General features: G+C 41.7%; 2 protein-coding genes and 1 long non-coding RNA gene across 3 annotated transcripts; all 3 read right to left on the reverse strand.

Moving 5' to 3' along the window:
- Nucleotides 1-596: 596 nt before the first annotated feature.
- smim13 (small integral membrane protein 13) lies at nt 597-3,051 on the reverse strand. The gene is made up of 2 exons (XM_069176748.1): nt 2,784-3,051; nt 597-1,848 (listed from the first exon to the last, which is right to left on the reverse strand). The coding sequence occupies exons 1-2, from the start codon at nt 2,857-2,859 to the stop codon at nt 1,658-1,660; spliced, it is 267 nt and encodes an 88-aa protein (XP_069032849.1). The 5' UTR covers nt 2,860-3,051; the 3' UTR covers nt 597-1,657.
- LOC138214902 (uncharacterized) lies at nt 597-3,324 on the reverse strand. The gene is made up of 2 exons (XR_011179669.1): nt 3,077-3,324; nt 597-871 (listed from the first exon to the last, which is right to left on the reverse strand). It is a non-coding gene; the product is annotated as an uncharacterized lncRNA (long non-coding RNA).
- Nucleotides 3,325-6,063: 2,739 nt separating this feature from the next.
- zc3h12ab (zinc finger CCCH-type containing 12Ab) lies at nt 6,064-16,300 on the reverse strand. Its single transcript, XM_069176310.1, has 6 exons — nt 16,223-16,300; nt 14,506-15,048; nt 10,465-10,604; nt 9,226-9,460; nt 8,989-9,089; nt 6,064-7,890 (listed from the first exon to the last, which is right to left on the reverse strand). Exons 2-6 carry the CDS (start codon nt 14,922-14,924, stop codon nt 6,938-6,940), a joined length of 1,848 nt encoding a protein of 615 aa, XP_069032411.1. The 5' UTR covers nt 14,925-15,048; nt 16,223-16,300; the 3' UTR covers nt 6,064-6,937.
- Nucleotides 16,301-18,269: the final 1,969 nt, after the last annotated feature.

The raw sequence follows: 18,269 nt of genomic DNA on the forward strand, positions 1-18,269 counted from the left end.
GATGTCTCGCCGTGACGCAGGAAGTTGATGTTTAAGGTCAAAGGATGCTTGAAACCTCACGAAACGTGTCGCATATGTCCGGCGTGGTGAGACGATACACGTGATGTGTTTTGCGTTGTGTTACGTGAATGTTTTTTTTACCTGGTTAAAATTCTAATTAAAAACATATTTGAGGTTAGGTTAGGTTAGGTAGTTACTTTATTAATCCCCGAGGGGAAATTTTGAGAAGCTCAAACAAAAGATTTCTTTGCTTTTTACCTAAAGAAATAATTAAATGGATCAACTGATTAAATAGTAGATGAATTTTTAATCAACGGACAAATCATTTCTGCTCTAATGACTTTCTAATGAATTTCCAAATGCCTAGTCCAGTTATATTGTGAACCTATGGAGCGAGACATTGAATATTTTCTATGTTTATTACATAGAATAAAAACTGAGTGGCTAGAAATACTCTGAACCATCTATCCCTTAAAAACAGTGAGTTTTCCACAGAAGAGTCAAACAGAACAGGCTGATATATTTATGGCATTATTTATTTGAAGCTACTGCTCCACTGAGGGGGGGGGGGGGGGGTAAAATAAAAACACTGCTGATAAAAAAAAAAAAAAAAAAAAAAAAAGGTGCAAGGGTTACATGAGCTGAACCTCGAGGGAAACTGTAATACATAAATATTGACGTCAGCTTTGACGTGCCCCGTGGTGGACACCAAGCTACAGCCAAAAAGGAAGCCGTGTGACAAACGGTGGATGCCGTGGAGACGGGCACCGATACAGACAGAGGCGCGGGGGTCGGGAGAGGGTTCGGCCGTCACTCGGGCAGTCAACAGTCATTTCCTTGAAACTTTCTCCCGACGCTTTCAAGTATAAATCTATAAAAAAAAAAAATAAAATAAAATAAAGGTCGAAGCAGAAGTTACAAAGAACAAGATCAGTTTCCACCTCACGGATGGAAGTCCATTATACGTCGAGCACACTGCGCAAGAAACAACAAAATGACAGCATGGACATTCCTCTCATTGCACTAAACGTTTTTTTCGATACTCAAGTTTCTTTAAAACTTAAAGAAAGTAAAGTTGTCAGTTGCACAGACCTCTCGTTTTGTCAGTTTTGAGTTTATCTATCGTTGCTCTTGTAGAAATGACGGGAGGCTAGCTCTTTTTTCTTTTCTTTAACAAGTTACCCGCCTACTGTGTTCAAAGTAGTACTCGCGTATGCTAAAAAGAAAAAAATACACCATCGCAAACATGTACACGGGAGAATTCACGCGTCTCTCGGCGTGACCGAGCGTCGTCGCACCCCACGCGCAGGCGGTAGAGGAAGCAGCTCGGCCGGCTCGCGGGAAAGCTGGCCGTGACGATTGCAGGGTAACCGGAGGACCAGACTCGCTGCTAAGGACATACGACTGTGCGTAGTTAAACATAGCAACAGGTGACATAAAGAAATGGACAATAATGTACGTAGATGGCTTTTCCCTTTAAAACCAGGAGGTCTGCCTGGTCAGTTTAAAGTGTCCCGGTGAGGAGGAAGAGGAGGAGGAGGAGGAGGAGGGTTGACTGCCAGGTCCGTGTGTAGTGTCAGGTCAGTGACAAAAAAAGCAAAAACAAAAAATCTCTGGTGATCGCACGCAACGAGACGGGTTTCACGTGCGTGGCCGTCTACGAGGTGTTTTCTGGACAGGCGGCTCTTTGGCGTGCGGTCCGGGGCCGGCTTCGTGCCGGGGCGCCGGCCGCACGTTCGCTCTTGGTTTCGGACGGTTGAGTTTCGGCCTGCGGGGTGCCGGCGTCCCCGACGAGTTCACGCAGGAACTTGAACTTGGACAGGAAGAGCTGCCAGACTACGTACCAACCTGAGGGGCGAAGAAGGGAAACTGTTATTTACCCGCAAAGCCCCGGTTATCGAGATGATCGGCGTCCACCGAGCACTTTTCAAGTCCCGGTTGCAAAGCAGCCGTTTATTCGTCATTTATACAGAACGAGAGAGAGAGATGTGTAAGTTACGGCTGCCTGGGTAGGAGATAAGAGAAAAAAAACTGAAACAAGTCTCCCAAATGGACAAAAACATATATATATATATTTATCTTTCAGATAAACAGATGTTTAATTTTAGGGCTCGATTGCACTGGTAGTTGGTTCTGATACTGGAAGCAGAAAAGTGGAGACGGGTTCACCTGAGAAGCTGGATCAGTTGCGTCCAGGTAAAAACTTCACTTGTAGGCCGAAGAAGCAGAATATAAATTGCCAAAAGTTTTGATTTTTAAATCAGCGACAAACATTAGATTTTCAAAAAAAAAATAAAAAAAAATTTTTAAAAAAAGGAGCATCCACCCGTGTGAAAGGTGCTAAATTAAAAATATATAAATAAATTAAAAAAATCTCATATCAGTCACAGTTTGTAAAGAGAAGCAGGCAGTGAGAAGGAAACAGGGTTTAAAAATAGAAACTCAAGCCGAAGACATCCAATACAGCTGACTGACGTCAGAGGCAACTTTTAAAAGGAAAAGTTCAGGTTCAATTTGAAGAAGACTCGTTTAAACTTTCTCATTTTAAACGCCAGGATTTTTTTTTATTATTTTTTTTATTATTTTTTACAGAAAAATATTCCCTTTCTGTTTTGCCAGCATCGGGTAGCTTCTGATTAGCTGACGTAGCAACTTCACACGCTCACTAACAAAATCAGGTGATCCGAGGCCTTGTTTGGTAACGTCGATGACAACAGTATCATATATATATATATATATATATTATTTTATTTATGAAGTGGTTTATTTTCTTGGAAACTCACCGAACAGCATGAAGAGCAGCGCGCAGACAAGTGTGGCCACAATGACCAGCAGTGTGAGCCCGACACTTTGCCACATTTTTGTTTGTGTTTTTTGTTGTTGTTGTTGTTGTTGTTTTTAAGCTGGACGCCCCGGCGGCAGCAAACAAGCGGTGTCGTAGATAACGTGCCCCGGCAGCTTGAGTTTAGAGAGCGGGCCGAGACGGGAGAAACACACGGCGGCACATCGCAAAAAAAAAAAAAAAAAAACAACCCCAACCCCCCCCAAAAAAAAAAAAAAAAAAAAAAAAACTCACGCCAGCTTGTTGTCCTAGCGGTGTGGCTAACTCGCTAGCTCGGCGGCTTATCTGGTTGACAAAAACGGCTGTGAAAAGCCCCCCCGGAGGGCTTGTAACGCGAGCCGGCGACGGCTGGTCACAGCAGGCTTGAAGTCCCCGCTGGTTTGTGCTACATCACTGCGACGTGTATTTTAACCAGCGCTTGTCGGGACGAGACGCGGCAGCGCGGTAACCGGGTTAGGACGACAAAAACCAGCGTCATGAAGCCGCGACGCACTGAGTCTGCGCAGGATCTGTTGGACTTATGGGTAATGTAGTTTGTTTTCAATTTCACCTTTTTATGTTTTTTTGGTTTTTTTTTATTCTACTTTTCCTACTTATAAAAGCTAAATAAATATACTACCGCTATCCTACTGCACTTAATTACAATTTGGAGGTAATAACCATCTGTGATAAAGTCACTTAGGTGCCCCTGTTGTTTACTATATTGGCATTTATTACGTTAATAACTCATTTTCGTTATACTTAATTAAACAATGCAAGGTCAAAGGGATATTAGAGAACAAAAATATCCAGTCTTTTTTTTTTTCATACATCTCAATCAACAGATGTTTCACATCAGCCTCCAAAAGTCTAAAGTTGAGATATGACAAATGAGTTTTGGTGAGACGTTTACTTTTCAGGTGTCATAAGAAGATAAAACTAAACTATATGTCCAGAAAAAGATATCTGTACACTGAAACAGACGGAAATCAACATTTCTGTAGTACCAGCCGTTAAAAAAAAACGTGTAACAACATCTGTATTTCAGATACAGTTGAGAAATGTTAATAACTGCAGCATTTCTTCATAAATCCAGCAGGAGGAGTCATTACCAGTCTGTAGAAGGACTGCAAACACTCTGGTGAATGATGTTCAAGCAACTGTCTGTAGGGCTTTTCCTGTATTCTGACACCTCAGAGGTCAGATGTTATCATTATCAGGTCAGATCTTGCGTAGGTCGCACCTCTGCTAGAGTTTCCTGTGTTTCGAGAAAGCTGGAATTAGGTGTCTGCTGAGAGTTTACACGCAGGGAGTGGATTTTTGAATTCAAGAGTTTACGACTTGACGTATCAGAATATGTAAATAATTCAATTGTGATCAATTACATCATGTCTTCACTTGTGCACACTTGCATGTCCTTTCACCCGAGGCAGCCTCAGTATTTGCATATTATGCTGAGATGCAGACACCTTCGCTAGAAGATGGCATCTTTAAAATGTTTGAGTCCAACAGTGTGTCTACTCGAAGTATGTGAAACCAGCCCGTAAAGCTTCACTGACAGTCTGTAGAAAGATGAGCTGATCTCACAACTTTTTCGAAAAGATTTTATCGCAGCGAAAGGTTTATAAGGAATATGTGGTTGGCTTTCAGCTCTTTCCAATCAGCTTTACACATTTCACTTCTGTGAAAATGGGATGTTTATCTTTTTTTCATATATATAATGCTATATTATGTGTCAGATAAGATTTTGAACCCGTAAACACTCACTCTGCTGCTGTATTTTGAACCGCATCCGATCTGAATCATTGTTTCGAAGCACAAAGCCTCCCGATTTAAACTGTGCTCACCACAGCAACAGTGATAAGAGTGCTTACACAGCAAAAGTTTCCTGTCATCAGTGGGGGGCTTCCCGTCGTTTTCCGTACAAAGAGAGTGAATGTTCACAGGTTGACACTCGGGTTACCTACAATGAGAGCTGAAGTTTTCACCGTTATAATTTGCATAAAAACTTTGACATGATATCTCATAAATATGATTTTATGTGACAATACACGAGGGACGGAACAGGTGGAAGCTAAAACCTTCATGAGTAAGTATTATAAGTTACGTCACTTGACCAAAACAGACTTAAAATGCTCAAAAATAAACCTTCACGAGAGCCATTTTAATTTATACACATTGTAATGTTTCCATGGTTTAAAAGCATGTCCTCTGTTGTTCTATATTTGTATTCTATTTACAGCCTATTTTTCTTCCTTGCAGCTTTTTTTGTTGCTTTAAAGGCCCAATTTACACAAGACCATCAGTGAAGTTGCATTTCATCTCAGCGTGTGTTCCTGTAATGTGCACTCAAGTGAGTTAATACAGACTTAGTCAATACCAATTAGCGCCTTAAGCAGGGAAAGTACAGCTGTTCCTTGAATGAGTCATAAATCTTCCGACTCTGTTACGGTTTAATTTTTTCGTTCTTTGACCTCCGGCTATTTGACGCCTGTTTCTTAATCTACCGTGACCTAATGAGTACACTGTGTGCAACTACAAACAGTATGAAGCAAACGCTTCATGGAAATGAAGGAAGTTCAGTGTATTTAAACTAAAACAGGAAACTGATTTTGGTAGAAGTCTCTCTCAACTCTGTAGAAACTGGGTAACCATGAAACAGATCCTTATCTGGTCCTCCTGCAAAATCATTTGACCTCATTTGATTTGCAAGTGTGGCTCAGGTGTGGTTTTCCTCTCTTTAAGTTCTACTACAAGAAACAACACAGTTTCGTGTTGAAGAACAAGTCTTGGTGGCTGCAGAGCCGATGACCTGTTGACTCTGAGGTATTTACACACACACACACACACACACACACACACACACACACACACACACACAAAGGTTTGCAGAACATACAGTGAGCACACAGCCATCAGTGGTATTTGACAAACAATGAGCCTGCTTTGCATATACAGAGGAGAGCATTCCTAAGCTCATGCACTTATTTGCATATAGTGGAGGTTTTCCTCTGTCTGCTTTGAAGTTCTTTTTTTAACCACTTGATTTTCCTACTGCGGGAATTCAGGAGGAAGTATTGTGTATTTCCGTCCACACAGCTGACATCTGACAGCTGAACTATTTGTTTGTCAAGACAAATACATGATCAATCCATAAAATATGATGCAGTCTTATGAATTAAAGAGTGACACCTTGACTGACTTACACCGGAAATAATAATCTTTTATTACAGTGTGTGGTAATGTCATTAGGAAGGGACACCGTCAAAAGTGTTTGTGATCTCAAAATGTAACGAGTAGAATGAGTGATTATTGGTTTATTTCAATTTTATATCAGTAACATCCATAACAGCTACTCAACATTGAAATAAAAAGCCAAGCAGGGGTCTGATTGGTCAGTTTGCCATTAAGTAAATACAATAAATGTAGCTATAAATGGATCTGACCCCTAAAGGGTCCAATAAGTCTGAGCACCACAGAAACAAATAGCACAACACATCAAATAAACTAAACCAGGAGTATAAAACAAAACCATTTAAAGTTGTAATCTCATTTTCAGTGAGATCGGTATTTTGGGGGAGGGCTGTGAGTATTAGCTGCACAGACTGAGAACTCAGCATTATTTCATCGTGACATTTTTATTGCAGGTTTGGTTTTGTTTGCTCAACTCTGCAGTAGTTTGACGCGAAAGCATGACTGGTGCACAGTGCCAATATGACACAAACAGATAACTTTACATTCAGTATTCATCTCTCCCAAACCTCCAAACATCAGACAGAGTCAAGAAAAAGTAAATGTTAATGCATCATAAAACTCATGATGGATTGAAAAAGACTGCAAAGGTGTACCTAATAAAGGGGACATTAAGTCCTTAAGAGTATCAATTGATCCCATTAAGTGGCATTAAAATCCACTTTTCCTTATTTAATTTTGAATAAAAGATACAATTTGTATCAACTGCACACTACCTCTGGCTTAACAGCTCGCTGAGGAAACTCCAAAGCATTTCAAAAGTTACACTTTATAGCACGGTGGATACCACACGACAAAAGTACACTAACTCATGTTTCTCTTCAGTCTTTCCACTGAAAGACGAGGGTTCAGACTGAACTCGTCTCATCTCAGCGACCCGCTCTGACTCTGCAAAATGAGGATCTCCGCCACCAGCCTCTGCGGGTCCATCAGCTGAGGGAACATGTCCATGGCCGTGTCCACCAAGCGGGCGCTGAAGATGGCGAGGAGCTTCTTCCGGACGACTTCTCGCTCCTCGCTGCAGGGACCCGGTTGCGTCCCCGGCGGAGGCTCCCAGTGCAAGCGCTCACCCTCCGGCGGGCTGCGGACCGCGAACGGATCGGACCAGTACGGCCGCTGCTGCTGCTGCTGCTGGTGGCTGGGGACTCTGCTGTTCTGGAAATCTGTCGGCTGACTGTACGCAGGCATGCTGACGGGGTACGGACAATAGCTGGGGTAGTGAGGCGGGCCGTAGGGCATCACGTCGGCGCTGCGGCCGCTCCCCGGCCCGATGCCGCGGGGCTGGAAGGGCGACGTGGAGCCCCAGGAAGAAGCGCCGTGTGAGCAGCAGCCGTACGGTGCACTTTTCGGAGGGCAGTACTGCTGTCTGCCGTATGTCGCCCCGTACTGGGGGTCGCTCCGAGGAGCCTCCCCCGTCTGAAAGTCTATGGAGCCTAAACCAGAGTCCAGCTGCTCCTGAGAGCCGCTGCGCCGCCGCACTGAGTCCGGGTCAGAAGACGAGTGCTGGCTGGCCTTCTCCTTCCGAGATGAGGCCTTCTTGCTGGAGCGGTGACTCGTCTTCACCTGAGCTACGTGTTCGTTTTTGTGATCTCTCTTCGATGATCCGCTCTCGGGTCCCAGAGTCAGTTTCTTTGCCATGTCCTCCACCAACGAGAGGCTCAGTCCGGACACAGGACTGGAGCGAGCTGAAGCTTGTCTCTGAGCGGAGGGAGGGTGTTTAGCGTTCTCTCGAAGCTCGTCGGCAACCATACGATTGGACTGTTTGGCTCGCTCAGGATGGTGGAATTTACATTTGATTCCATAAGTACATTTCTTCCCTGAAAAAGGAGGAAAAAAAATAGAACATTTTAGCAATGCTGATCACATAAAATAAGACAAAATAAGAGTCTCTGTCTGCTCTGTGAGTCCAGAACTGGAGGACTTGGACATACAGTAACGTCAACCCTCTAACATCCACATGAGGACATTGATGACAAGCTAATAGTTATCGTTTTTGTTTCCATGTATGAATGAATGAAGGAAGATATAAGTCAAATGTACAAGTCAATTCTTTTTTTTAAAAAGGCCAAAACCTTTTGTACATTAAAGGTCTCTTATATAAAGTCCGATTTCATTGTCTTTTCGCAAAATTAATCAGGTCTATGTGTAATATAAATACTGTGAAAGTGTCCAAAAGCTCCATTCACAGAGAAATGCGCACAGCCTGTATTCAGCAGCTGTGCTATTTAGACTTGTAAGTTTGTGATGTCACAAACTCAGGCTCATCTCCTATGTCTGCCCTCAGCTCCGCCCACTGTTAAGCCTTTATGGAAAGGATGTAGCCAATCAGAGCAGAGGGTCACTGAGCTGAAAGCGCCTTAAAGACAACAGACACAAAACTAAGTAGAACTGCCAAGTAAAGCTGAAGAGACGTAAAACTACACCGAGATGGTTTTTAGTAGTTAAAACCACAAAATGTCTTGTTATGGACATGAAGACTGAAAATAAACGGCCTCAAAAGTGTAAAATATGGGACCTTTAAAGCATTCCTTTAACCTTTTAACTGCAAATCTCACATACTTCCCATTACGGATAATTACGGCTGCTACAGCCATGCTGGCGGCCATGTGAGACTTCACTTCAACGCAGCAGTGCTTTGAGCTGAATGCTAACATTAGCATGCTCACAGTGACGAGCTGGAGTTGATGTTTAACAGTACGTGGCTGCACTATTTATGACACACTAAAAGGCTTTTCATTTAAACGAGGCTTTATATTTCATTAGGCTGGGAGAAGCAGCCACGGCTGGTGAAGAGGGAGCTGAGCTGGAAGGTTAAGCTCTCTTATTTATCAGTTGGTCTACATCCCTACCCTCCGCTGGGGGTAATGAACTCTACGAGGTCACTCATAGACAGAAGAAGATCGGCGTTTTCTCACCGTAAGGGCACAGCTGTCTTTTCTGAGTCTTGGGAATCCTCCGCAGGAAGTTCTCCAGGGTCGGTCCATGGCGGCCCAGAGGATCATCAGGAGGCATAAACCTGCAAAATTCAGACATCGGTCTTAAAACAACGTCACACTTCTTCTTCTTCTCCTTCTTCTTCTTCCTCACTGACGTATTCATCGTTCATCTATTCGTTCAGGATGGACGCCGCGTATCGGGGAGGCGGAGCTCACTTGTTGTTGACGAAGGAGAACATGAGCAGCCTCTCCTCGATGAAGCGCTTCCACTCCGGCTTCTCTCCTTGGAGGTCCCGGTACATGTCGTTGGACACGACGACGCCGTCAGACTCGAAGGCGTGCCTGACGATGAAGCGGTCGTCGTTACAGACCACCCGTTTGCCTACGAACCACCGCGACGGCGTGAACACCAGAATCTTCCTCCTCTCCAGGTCTCGCAGAATGTGCTGATCTGTGCACGAACGCAAATATTGAACACACCTTGTTTTAGCCTCAGTGACATAACCGAGGCGTAATCTTGAAGTTTTTAAGCAAATAGACTTGTGGAGCAACATGATCAGTCATTTGGAGTCGTGTTTCTGACCACCGAGCCAACGTAGCCCTAATATTGACTCTTTTTGCTCTGTTTTTGGTCTCCGCCATCTGCTGAGGGAAAGATCTGCTTTTTTTTTTTGGCTGCTTAATGCTACACAATGCTCATAAACTAGACAAAAACTGTGTTAGTCAGCTCTTTGGTGCTGAGCAGGTCGTGCCCTGTGGGCTTTTAGAGCTTTTATGCTGACAGCGGCCTGCTATGGCCAAAAATTAAGCAGCGAGAGTGCCAAGATAGAGAGCACAAACATAGGCACATTATATTTCACACACAACCTTAATTAGTATTTTTCTGGAGGCCAGGGGTGCAGTTTAATTTGGGTTTTTCCCAGCGGCCTGATTTAACCCAGTTAAATATTAACTAAGGGCCCTAAAAGCACATCCTGTATTCAAAAAATGTATCCGCATGATCAATCTGTTCATCTACATGAAGCAAACAAGCAGTAGCTGAAACTCCAGATGTAGGCTGTTAAAATGATGGCAGCAGTTCAAATGTTTTATCTTTTGGTGTGACAAACAAGCAGGAAACCCCCGCATTTTTATCTTTTCTATCATTCCTGAGAAATTGGAAAAAAAAGAAGAAACCTCCACTGGGGTTTTCAGCCACAGCGCACTCTGAGAATCAGCAGTTGCAACAAATTCAATTTTAATTTTGTCTTTTATCAACAAATACACAGATATTTCATTTGCAATGAAAGAAACAGTGAATCTGTTGTTACTTTTGCTTAGAAAATGCAAAATTTTCTGTCCGTTTCAAACACGACGAAAAGGAGCACCGTAAAACACCGTTTGTGTCATCCGTGATACCGGACAAAGAAGGACGTAGAAATTTGTTTTGACGAACTTAAATTTCCATCATCGTACCTGTGATGGGAACATCTGGTCTGGGCTGCTCTTTCCTCCATGAGGGAACAAACACAGTGATGTCAGTGTGGCCTCTGTCCAGAAAGAAGTTCACAGCCAGCTGGATTCCCAGACAAGAGAAAACCTCCTTGTTCCCGTGGCTGAAAAATGAATGGACAGATACCAGGAAAAAGGGTAATGAGAAACTGTTGACGAATTTTCTGTCGAAACTTTTTTTTTTCTTCTTCATTTTTATTGAGTGCTTAAAGCAACTGTCAATCATAACAACACGACCCTACATGCCGTCATCCAAACAGAAATTTTCCTATCTCACCTCCTGAACTGGGAGACAGGAGTCAGAGTATATTTTGACATTTGAGTTTGTCAGGAACTGGGCCTGCGAAAGAATACACCAACCTGTGCTTGTCGGCTCACTTTGACGCAGCACTTTGCAAACAATAACCTCAAATAAGGCCTTGATTTACACTCATTGATAATTCCACATTTCTAAAAAAGGACACTTTTGACTTTATTAGAACTGAGAGAAAGAAGAGAGGGAATAAACTGGACATTATTTTTTGGCTAAACTGTTCTCACTGTTACACAATATAAATGTTTCATTAGTGGTAATGATAAACTTGAATTGTTGGACTAATCACTTATGTAATTTTGTCTCCTGCAAAACATTCACACATTAACAGCTGGAAGGAAACTTCCCTGATCTGATTCAGAACAATGACTGTCGTGTTCATCATGGCTTCTCCTTGATGTTCAATCGACCTCACAGCTCTCATCAGGTCGACATTAGCCATGCAAATGAGAGGATAACAATAGAACGAAGTTCCTTCTCTCATACAGGTTGAGCCTGATGATTTAGTCGTAAATACTAAACCTGCTGAGACGGCAAAAAACAACTGTTTTCATTACTGACGAATCCAAAGATTATTGTGATGATCAACATTTTAACTCGCAGGTTTCCCTTTTTGTTTTCTCCCATGTAACACCCTGTCTTATTTGGATTGAAATCATAGACTGTGGATAAGTTTGAGCGAAGCATCACCACTCCCTCCCACTGTACAAAAGTGAAGCCAAAACATGGCGCCATCTTGGCTGCCTGACTTGTGTATTTGGAAACTTTGGCAATTAAGCAGTAATTGCAGCTGTATTTTTGGACTAAATTTCCCAGAGATCCAAGCAGTTAAAAAGCCAGCCTGTTGCATTAGCACCATCTAACCTCTGGCAGAACATCCACTGCCCAATAATGGAAGATGCATCCCTGTCCAGTTTGTGATTTGGCCCGGGAATGTAGCCACAGATGCTCAGCTCGGTCATTACTTCATACTGCAAATGCAAGGGATTACTACACCCCTGGGCCACAGGAGCAATCACTATTGTGTTACCTAATGTGGAAATAGTGACCTAACAAACATTTATTTAAATAATAAATGTCAAGATTATTACTTTATAACTTGGATGCACTGCTTTTTACGACGTTTCCTGGCCTATAAAATGTCAGACACAACATCTCAAATTTCCCCCTTCAGGCCCAACCAACAAACCGAAATTCAAATACATATAATCGGCAATTTAAGACCAGAAAATAGTCACATCTGAGGTACTGAATCCAGTGAATTACAACGGTTGCAGATTAAATTTAGTGATTAATAAAATAACTACCTAAGAATCAATTTAGAATTTCTCTTAATAAAATAATTTTAAAAAAGCATAATATATAACAGTAGACACAGAAGCAAAGCAATGTCATTTTAATATTGAAATAACCGAAATGTATTTTACTTTTTTTCTGACTGGCTTTCAAACTGTTGTGATTGTGATTTAGTGTTTCGCTCGGCAACAGTTTAATGAATCTACAGTTACAACAACAATAATGTCAGAGCGCCTCGCCTAAGTGATATTCACACTGTCTGTATTTATTTAAGACCTCTAGCGTGAAACTATTTGACAGTGATTGAAGGGGAGTCGAGTTTAAAAGGTGACAAGTCAGAGAACAAGGAGACCAGACAGATAGTTGGCTGTAAAATGCTCTCAGGCCTGTTCTTGTTGAAATTTTTTTGCAGTATACTCTGATTTGCATACTCGAGAACAAGTTTACAACATGCCTGAACCTGCGTGTCCGGGCACGAGGAGGTGCATGAAAGAAACAATAGAGTGTTCCCACTGGCACACACCTCCAAATTACTGGCTATATCAGTCAGTGATCGGTGTGAAATGTGCTGAAAAAGATTGCCAGATAACAACAGATGATTAATTAATGACAACCGTTAACGCTGAGGTGAGGCTAAAATGTTCTTGTGAGCAGAAAAGACAACAGTTGGGCAAAGCTGTCATTGCGTTTGCCAAACAGCTTTATTAAACTGACATCCACGTCAGCGAGTACAGAGCCAAACAGTGACCGCGTGCTGTGATTTCTGGTGAGCTTTGTCTCCGAAATTTGACATTTAAACTCATGAGCTTTGAAAATATTGTATATCATTTTCCATTATCATTAGCTACTGCGTTCCAGGCTGAATTATCTCAATGACTATTGGATGAGGGGCCACAAACTTAGTTTCAGACATTCATGCATCACGCAGAATGAAGTGTAATAAATTTGCTGATTTCCAGACTTTTTATCTGGCGCCATAATCAGGTCCAAATTTGACTTGGTTTGTGACCAAATACCTGCAGAACGAATGATGCTCCCATCGGCCTTTGATGTACTTTGTGTTTAGAGCTAATAATGTCGACACGGTGAACGCGGTAAAAAAAATTCTGCCAAAAAAAAAACAGCATAATTAGCACAGGTTTTGTGAGCATGCTAAAATGGCTGTTCACAAGGTTGCAAATCGTGTTTTTATAGGAGTAGTTGTATTAGTAGTAGATATTACTGTTAACACGTGTGTGAATTTCAGTATTTGTGTTTAATCCTGGTTTAATTTAAATGAAATGGTTAAATGTGTCAATTATAAATTAAAAAGACGATAAATACGAACCAAGCAGTGCAGCTAAACGTGTTGTTCCTATCAACCTATCAGCATCCTAGTTTATGAAAAAACGTAATCGTAAAAAAAACCTAAAAAAAAAACCTAACAACATCTACACATACTCTTGATAAAATACAAACAGTGACTATCAGATTGTTGCTGGAAGCTCTCCTTCACTACCCATCAGGCACCTCCGCTTTCAGCTGCTTATCGCCTCAATTAGGAGGATCTCCAAAACAGTGTGACTCACTGGGTGATTTGAGGTGAAGTTAAATGTCAGAACAGTCCACGCTTGTTATGTTGTCTAAATGGGTGACATCAAAGCTACACACAATGTGAAACAGTGATTCATATGTGAAGCTGCTGTGTTATATATATAAATAGCTGTAGAAGTTTAAAGTGCTTTATTTGCCACTGCTCTATCTGACATCAAGCAACACCAGGTGTGGGGAAAGTTACGGTTTTCAGTATCAATTAATCTGCAGAATATTTGATCAGTTAACAGATTAAACGTTTTCACTATGAAAAGTTGGTAATCATTTTTCACAGTCCAACTTTAAATGTCTTGTTTCGTTTGAGCAACAGTCCAAAAATATCCAGTTCGATATCATCAATTAGAAAGAAAAGCAGCAAATATTCATAACTGAGAAACAGAGACATTTTGATAATCAAATATTGATTAACCAACTAACTGTTGCAGCTCTAAATTATGTAAAACAGAAAAAAAAAAACTGATTCTCACATTTAAAGGCTCTGAACAGCAAAGTTTGGACATTTTTGCAGATACAAAAGAACATAAAAGATTAGTTGATAATCAACTAATTGTTGAAGCTCCAAAAAGATCATTGGATTTAGCCAGTGAATTTTGGACATTTTTACCTGAAAAATGTCTAAACCCATTATTAGATTATCAAATATCGACTGATGGGCTATTCACAGCAGCTGTAAAAGAGAGCAAAGATCCCCATTTCAAAGCTTTCAACAGTAAATTTTAGGCACCTTTGCTGGTAAAAAAAAAAAAAAAAAAGCTGTTCTTGATTACTGAATTATGAGAATAGCTGCTGATTACTTTGCTCACCTCATGGCCACATTGCTGCCATCTATAACGATGGGTCTCAGAGCGTCTTCCTCCTCGCCGCTCTCCTCTCGGCTCTGAGGAGACGTGCCGGTAACAGGAAGCAGCAAATTGCAGCCCGCAGCCCGGGTGTCCCCTCTGCATACCAGCACGGACATCGTGGTCACCTGCCCCTGCCTGGCCTCCTGAGTGGCCTTGATCCGAACCAGCTCCCCCAACACTTTATCCGTGTCTGTGCTGGGGCCGAACTTCTGCTGGACAGCCTTTACCTGGATCGTGGAGTAGCCCAGCTTGTGGAAGAAGTCCAGCTGGGCCTCCAGGAGCTGCGGGTCCGGGGACGGGTCAGGTTCACTGGTGTACATTTTTTTGAACGGGACAGACGGGACGAGTCGTGAGCTGAGAGCAGGAAAGGGAAGACCCATGTAAAAGTGTCGGGAGCGTGCGGCGCTCAGAGGGCTTGTGATGGCCGTTTTACTCCACACAGCTGGGAGAGACAAACATCAGCATTCATCTCCTCTCAGTCGGTGAAGCCCACTCATGTCGCGCCTGTTGGAAAAAGACATCTTAAACTTTTCCCGTCCTCACAAAACACTGCATTCATTATTCAATTAATCGATCAACAGGAAATCAAAGTTGGAGGAAAAATTCACGAGTAAAGTCACAATATCAAAAATGTAAATATACTCTCTCACAGGTAAAAGTCCTGCAGTAAAAGTACAAATAATCAGCAAAATCTAACGCATAAAAGTAGTAATTATGCAGACGAAATGTGCTCGGTCTGAAATTGATCTATTTTATATCTCTAATCACTATTATCGATGTATTAACATACAGGCAGTGTTTAAATATTGTACTGTAAAGTGTAAATGTTAGTTACTGTTTGGTGGCTTATTTTACTGTGTAACAACACCTGAGGCTCATCTAACAAGTTACTACAGTTGTCAAATAAATGCAGGCGAGTAAAAAGTACAATGAGTGTCGTATAAAATAGCATAAACATTTAACAGTTACTGTCCACCACTAATTAAAAAATAATCTAATGCTATGAAGAAAATTTTCTTTGCTTCATTCTGGCTTGTAATGAGAATATTTTCTAGATTTTTTTTTTTTCTAATGTGACAGTAAATTGTATTTCTTTACATTTGAACTAGTTTAACATAACAGCAATTCGTTTTGTACATAATTATGCCATTTTACACACCTGACAGACACTGATAATAAAAAGCTCTAGTTCTTTCCTTTAAAAGCACTTGTTATTCTCTTTTAAGGCACAATATTACCCTTTTTTTTTTAAGCCGCAAAAGATTATGATAACTATAAGCATTGAGTCATCGACAGGTTATTTGTTTTAATTAATCCAGTCCAGTTATTGCAATGAAATGGCAGAAAATAGTTTTTAAAGGCTGAAACCCGTAATTGTCTTGACCTTTCTGCTTGATAAATGAACTTTAAAATGAAGTGGCAACAAAAGCATTTCTCATTCAGACGTCGACACCAACGTGCTGAAACTGGGTGGATCTCAAAACACAACTCGGTAACCTTACAGTGAAATTGTACCTTTAAAAGTTCAACATCACACAAAAGGAGAGCAAAGAGGGAAAATAAACGACTGCAAAAATCTCTTAACTACCTAAATAAATGAGTGAAAGTCAATTTATCAGTTTCTCATTTAGCTATTTCCGCGTCAAAACTCAACTTGAAACAAAAGAAACAAATTTACCTGCACGTTAAAAATACAAAATCCCTTAGGCTCAGGTTTTCAGTTTTCTGACACGGTTGATGTGTCGTCCTGAGTGCGTCTCGGGTTGTGAGTCGACACAAGGAAGTTGGGTTTTTTTTTTTTTTCCCCTTCTCTTCACACAGCAAACAACCGGCAGACGACCAGTCACATGCTGGGATTCCAGTAAGGAGGTGATCTCACGATGAAATCATCCATCCGTGCTCACAATTCACCCAGATCATTACGCACGCGTCAACGGGGACACATGGACCATAAAATTAAGAACTACGATACGATCTATTAAAAGGTTGGTTTTTTTTTTTCTCAGTTCCCACACGGATTTTACTAGTTTAGCAGGACAACATTTATTTATTAGCCATTTGGGAATTTTTTTTTTTTAATTTATTTTTTAAAGTTCGCAGCTTTCAAAAATTCTCTAAAGTCTATTTAAGTGACCACATTTTATCCTATTTATTTTATACTCAGGCAGGGACAGATCAACCCACTAGAGGGCCCCATGACAAGCATTATCTGAGGGCCACACTGGCTCACCTTGCATTGTGCATGTCAGTAGTTTGTGGAGTTTTCATTGGACACAAATTGCCTATATGAAAGGACCCATACGAAAGTCTAATATGTGGCCTTATGAATGTGTAAATACAAAATCATATATCTAGGTTTATATATTGATTATAATTTAATCTAATATCTATTTTTTTTAGAGACTGTAAATGTGCAAAGAATTAAAGGAAAGAAATATAATATTTATCCATATAGTCCTATTATATTATTAAAATAATTTTTTTTTTTAAAAAAGAATGAAAGAAAGTGCAAAACAATAGGCCTATGTGTGAGATGTGTTCAGGGTCAGGTGCAGTGACTCCCTGGAGCCTTGTTGTCACTGTGAGGTCAATCAATGCTAAGCTAGGCTAACTGGGCTCTTGCTGTAACTGGATATCATTTACCGTACAGCTGTTACAGTACTTCTGATCCTCTCATCTAGCCCAGTGTTACCAGAACTGAAATCACTGTATGAAAATATAGGCCCGGCCACACTCCATCGGGAATCATCTCCAGTCGTGCATCCAAATGGGCGTGGACCTTCGGGTTAATTTACTACGGAGCGGCCTTTAGTCAACCGGCCTTGACCAACATATTTACCGAAACTCTAAACTGCTGAAACCGGATATAGAAAAAAAAAATGCTTGGCTTCAGCATCATTGCACTGAGCCACCGATACTGGTCGCTGATTGGTCAGAGGGGCTGTGCAAACATGAATGCGAACAGAGTTTCAACAGCGAGGAAAACTGAAGCTGTAAAGCAACAGTCTGGAAAAAAAAAAAAATATTTCAATAAATAGTGTGGCTCCAACTTTGCGGCTACAGTTGGGGCAACAGTTTTAGTGTCCCAGTGTTTTAGAGTGGAAGGAGGCTGACCTGCAAAGAGCATTGGCCTCAACACCTTTGGGATAAACTGGAGAAAGGCCTTATGTCTCAGCATCAGAAGCTAACCTCACTAATGCTCTTGTGACCCAATGGGAACAGCAGCCAGGTTTAAAAATCAGGTGGAAATCCTTCCCGGAGGAGCGGCGGCTGTCACAGTGACGTCGGAAAGAGACGTTTAACAATCACACAATTCATGGTTTCTTCAGGTGTCCACATACTTTTGGAAGGTTTGTATTTTTTTTTTTATAACAAGCTGCCGTAAACAGGCCGTCGAGAGCGCCGACATGGTTCCAGAAGGAGAGCTTTTGTTCTCTTCTGCACGTGCGTTCACCGTTCACCCGTCTGTGGTTGGTTGTACCGCGTTGTCACATCATCCTTATCCCGGCCAATAAGCTCGTGTCTGTCCGCTGCTGATCCTCTTCCACGGCCACCTGTTGCATCTTAGCGAGGAAACGTTATCTTCAGAAGCGCGATCATATACGACGCAACATGCCCAGTTCAGTAACCGGTGGCGGTTCACAACGGGAACAATCAGATGACGCCCTCGTGATGACAACAGTGCTTTCGATCTGCGACGGGCTCAACTGATTCAAACGCCTACT

Source organism: Embiotoca jacksoni, unplaced genomic scaffold (assembly GCF_022577435.1).
Source record: "Embiotoca jacksoni isolate LCO1_2020_lvr unplaced genomic scaffold, fEmbJac1.0.p SCAF_7, whole genome shotgun sequence".
In the NCBI taxonomy this organism is placed as follows: Eukaryota; Metazoa; Chordata; class Actinopteri; family Embiotocidae; genus Embiotoca; species Embiotoca jacksoni.

Bases quoted from the DNA above. Each gene is read 5' to 3' on its own strand.
- smim13 (XM_069176748.1), bottom strand. From the start codon at position 2,859: ATGTGGCAAAGTGTCGGGCTCACACTGCTGGTCATTGTGGCCACACTT. The intron at 1,849-2,783 runs GTGAGTTTCCAA...TTCGCCCCTCAG, and splicing joins GCTGCTCTTCATGCTGTTCG to GTTGGTACGTAGTCTGGCAG.
- zc3h12ab (XM_069176310.1), bottom strand. From the start codon at position 14,924: ATGGGTCTTCCCTTTCCTGCTCTCAGCTCACGACTCGTCCCGTCTGTC. The intron at 9,461-10,464 runs GTACGATGATGG...GTTCGTGCACAG, and splicing joins ACCAGATGTTCCCATCACAG to ATCAGCACATTCTGCGAGAC. The intron at 7,891-8,988 runs GTGAGAAAACGC...CTCCTTTTTCAG, and splicing joins AAGACAGCTGTGCCCTTACG to GGAAGAAATGTACTTATGGA.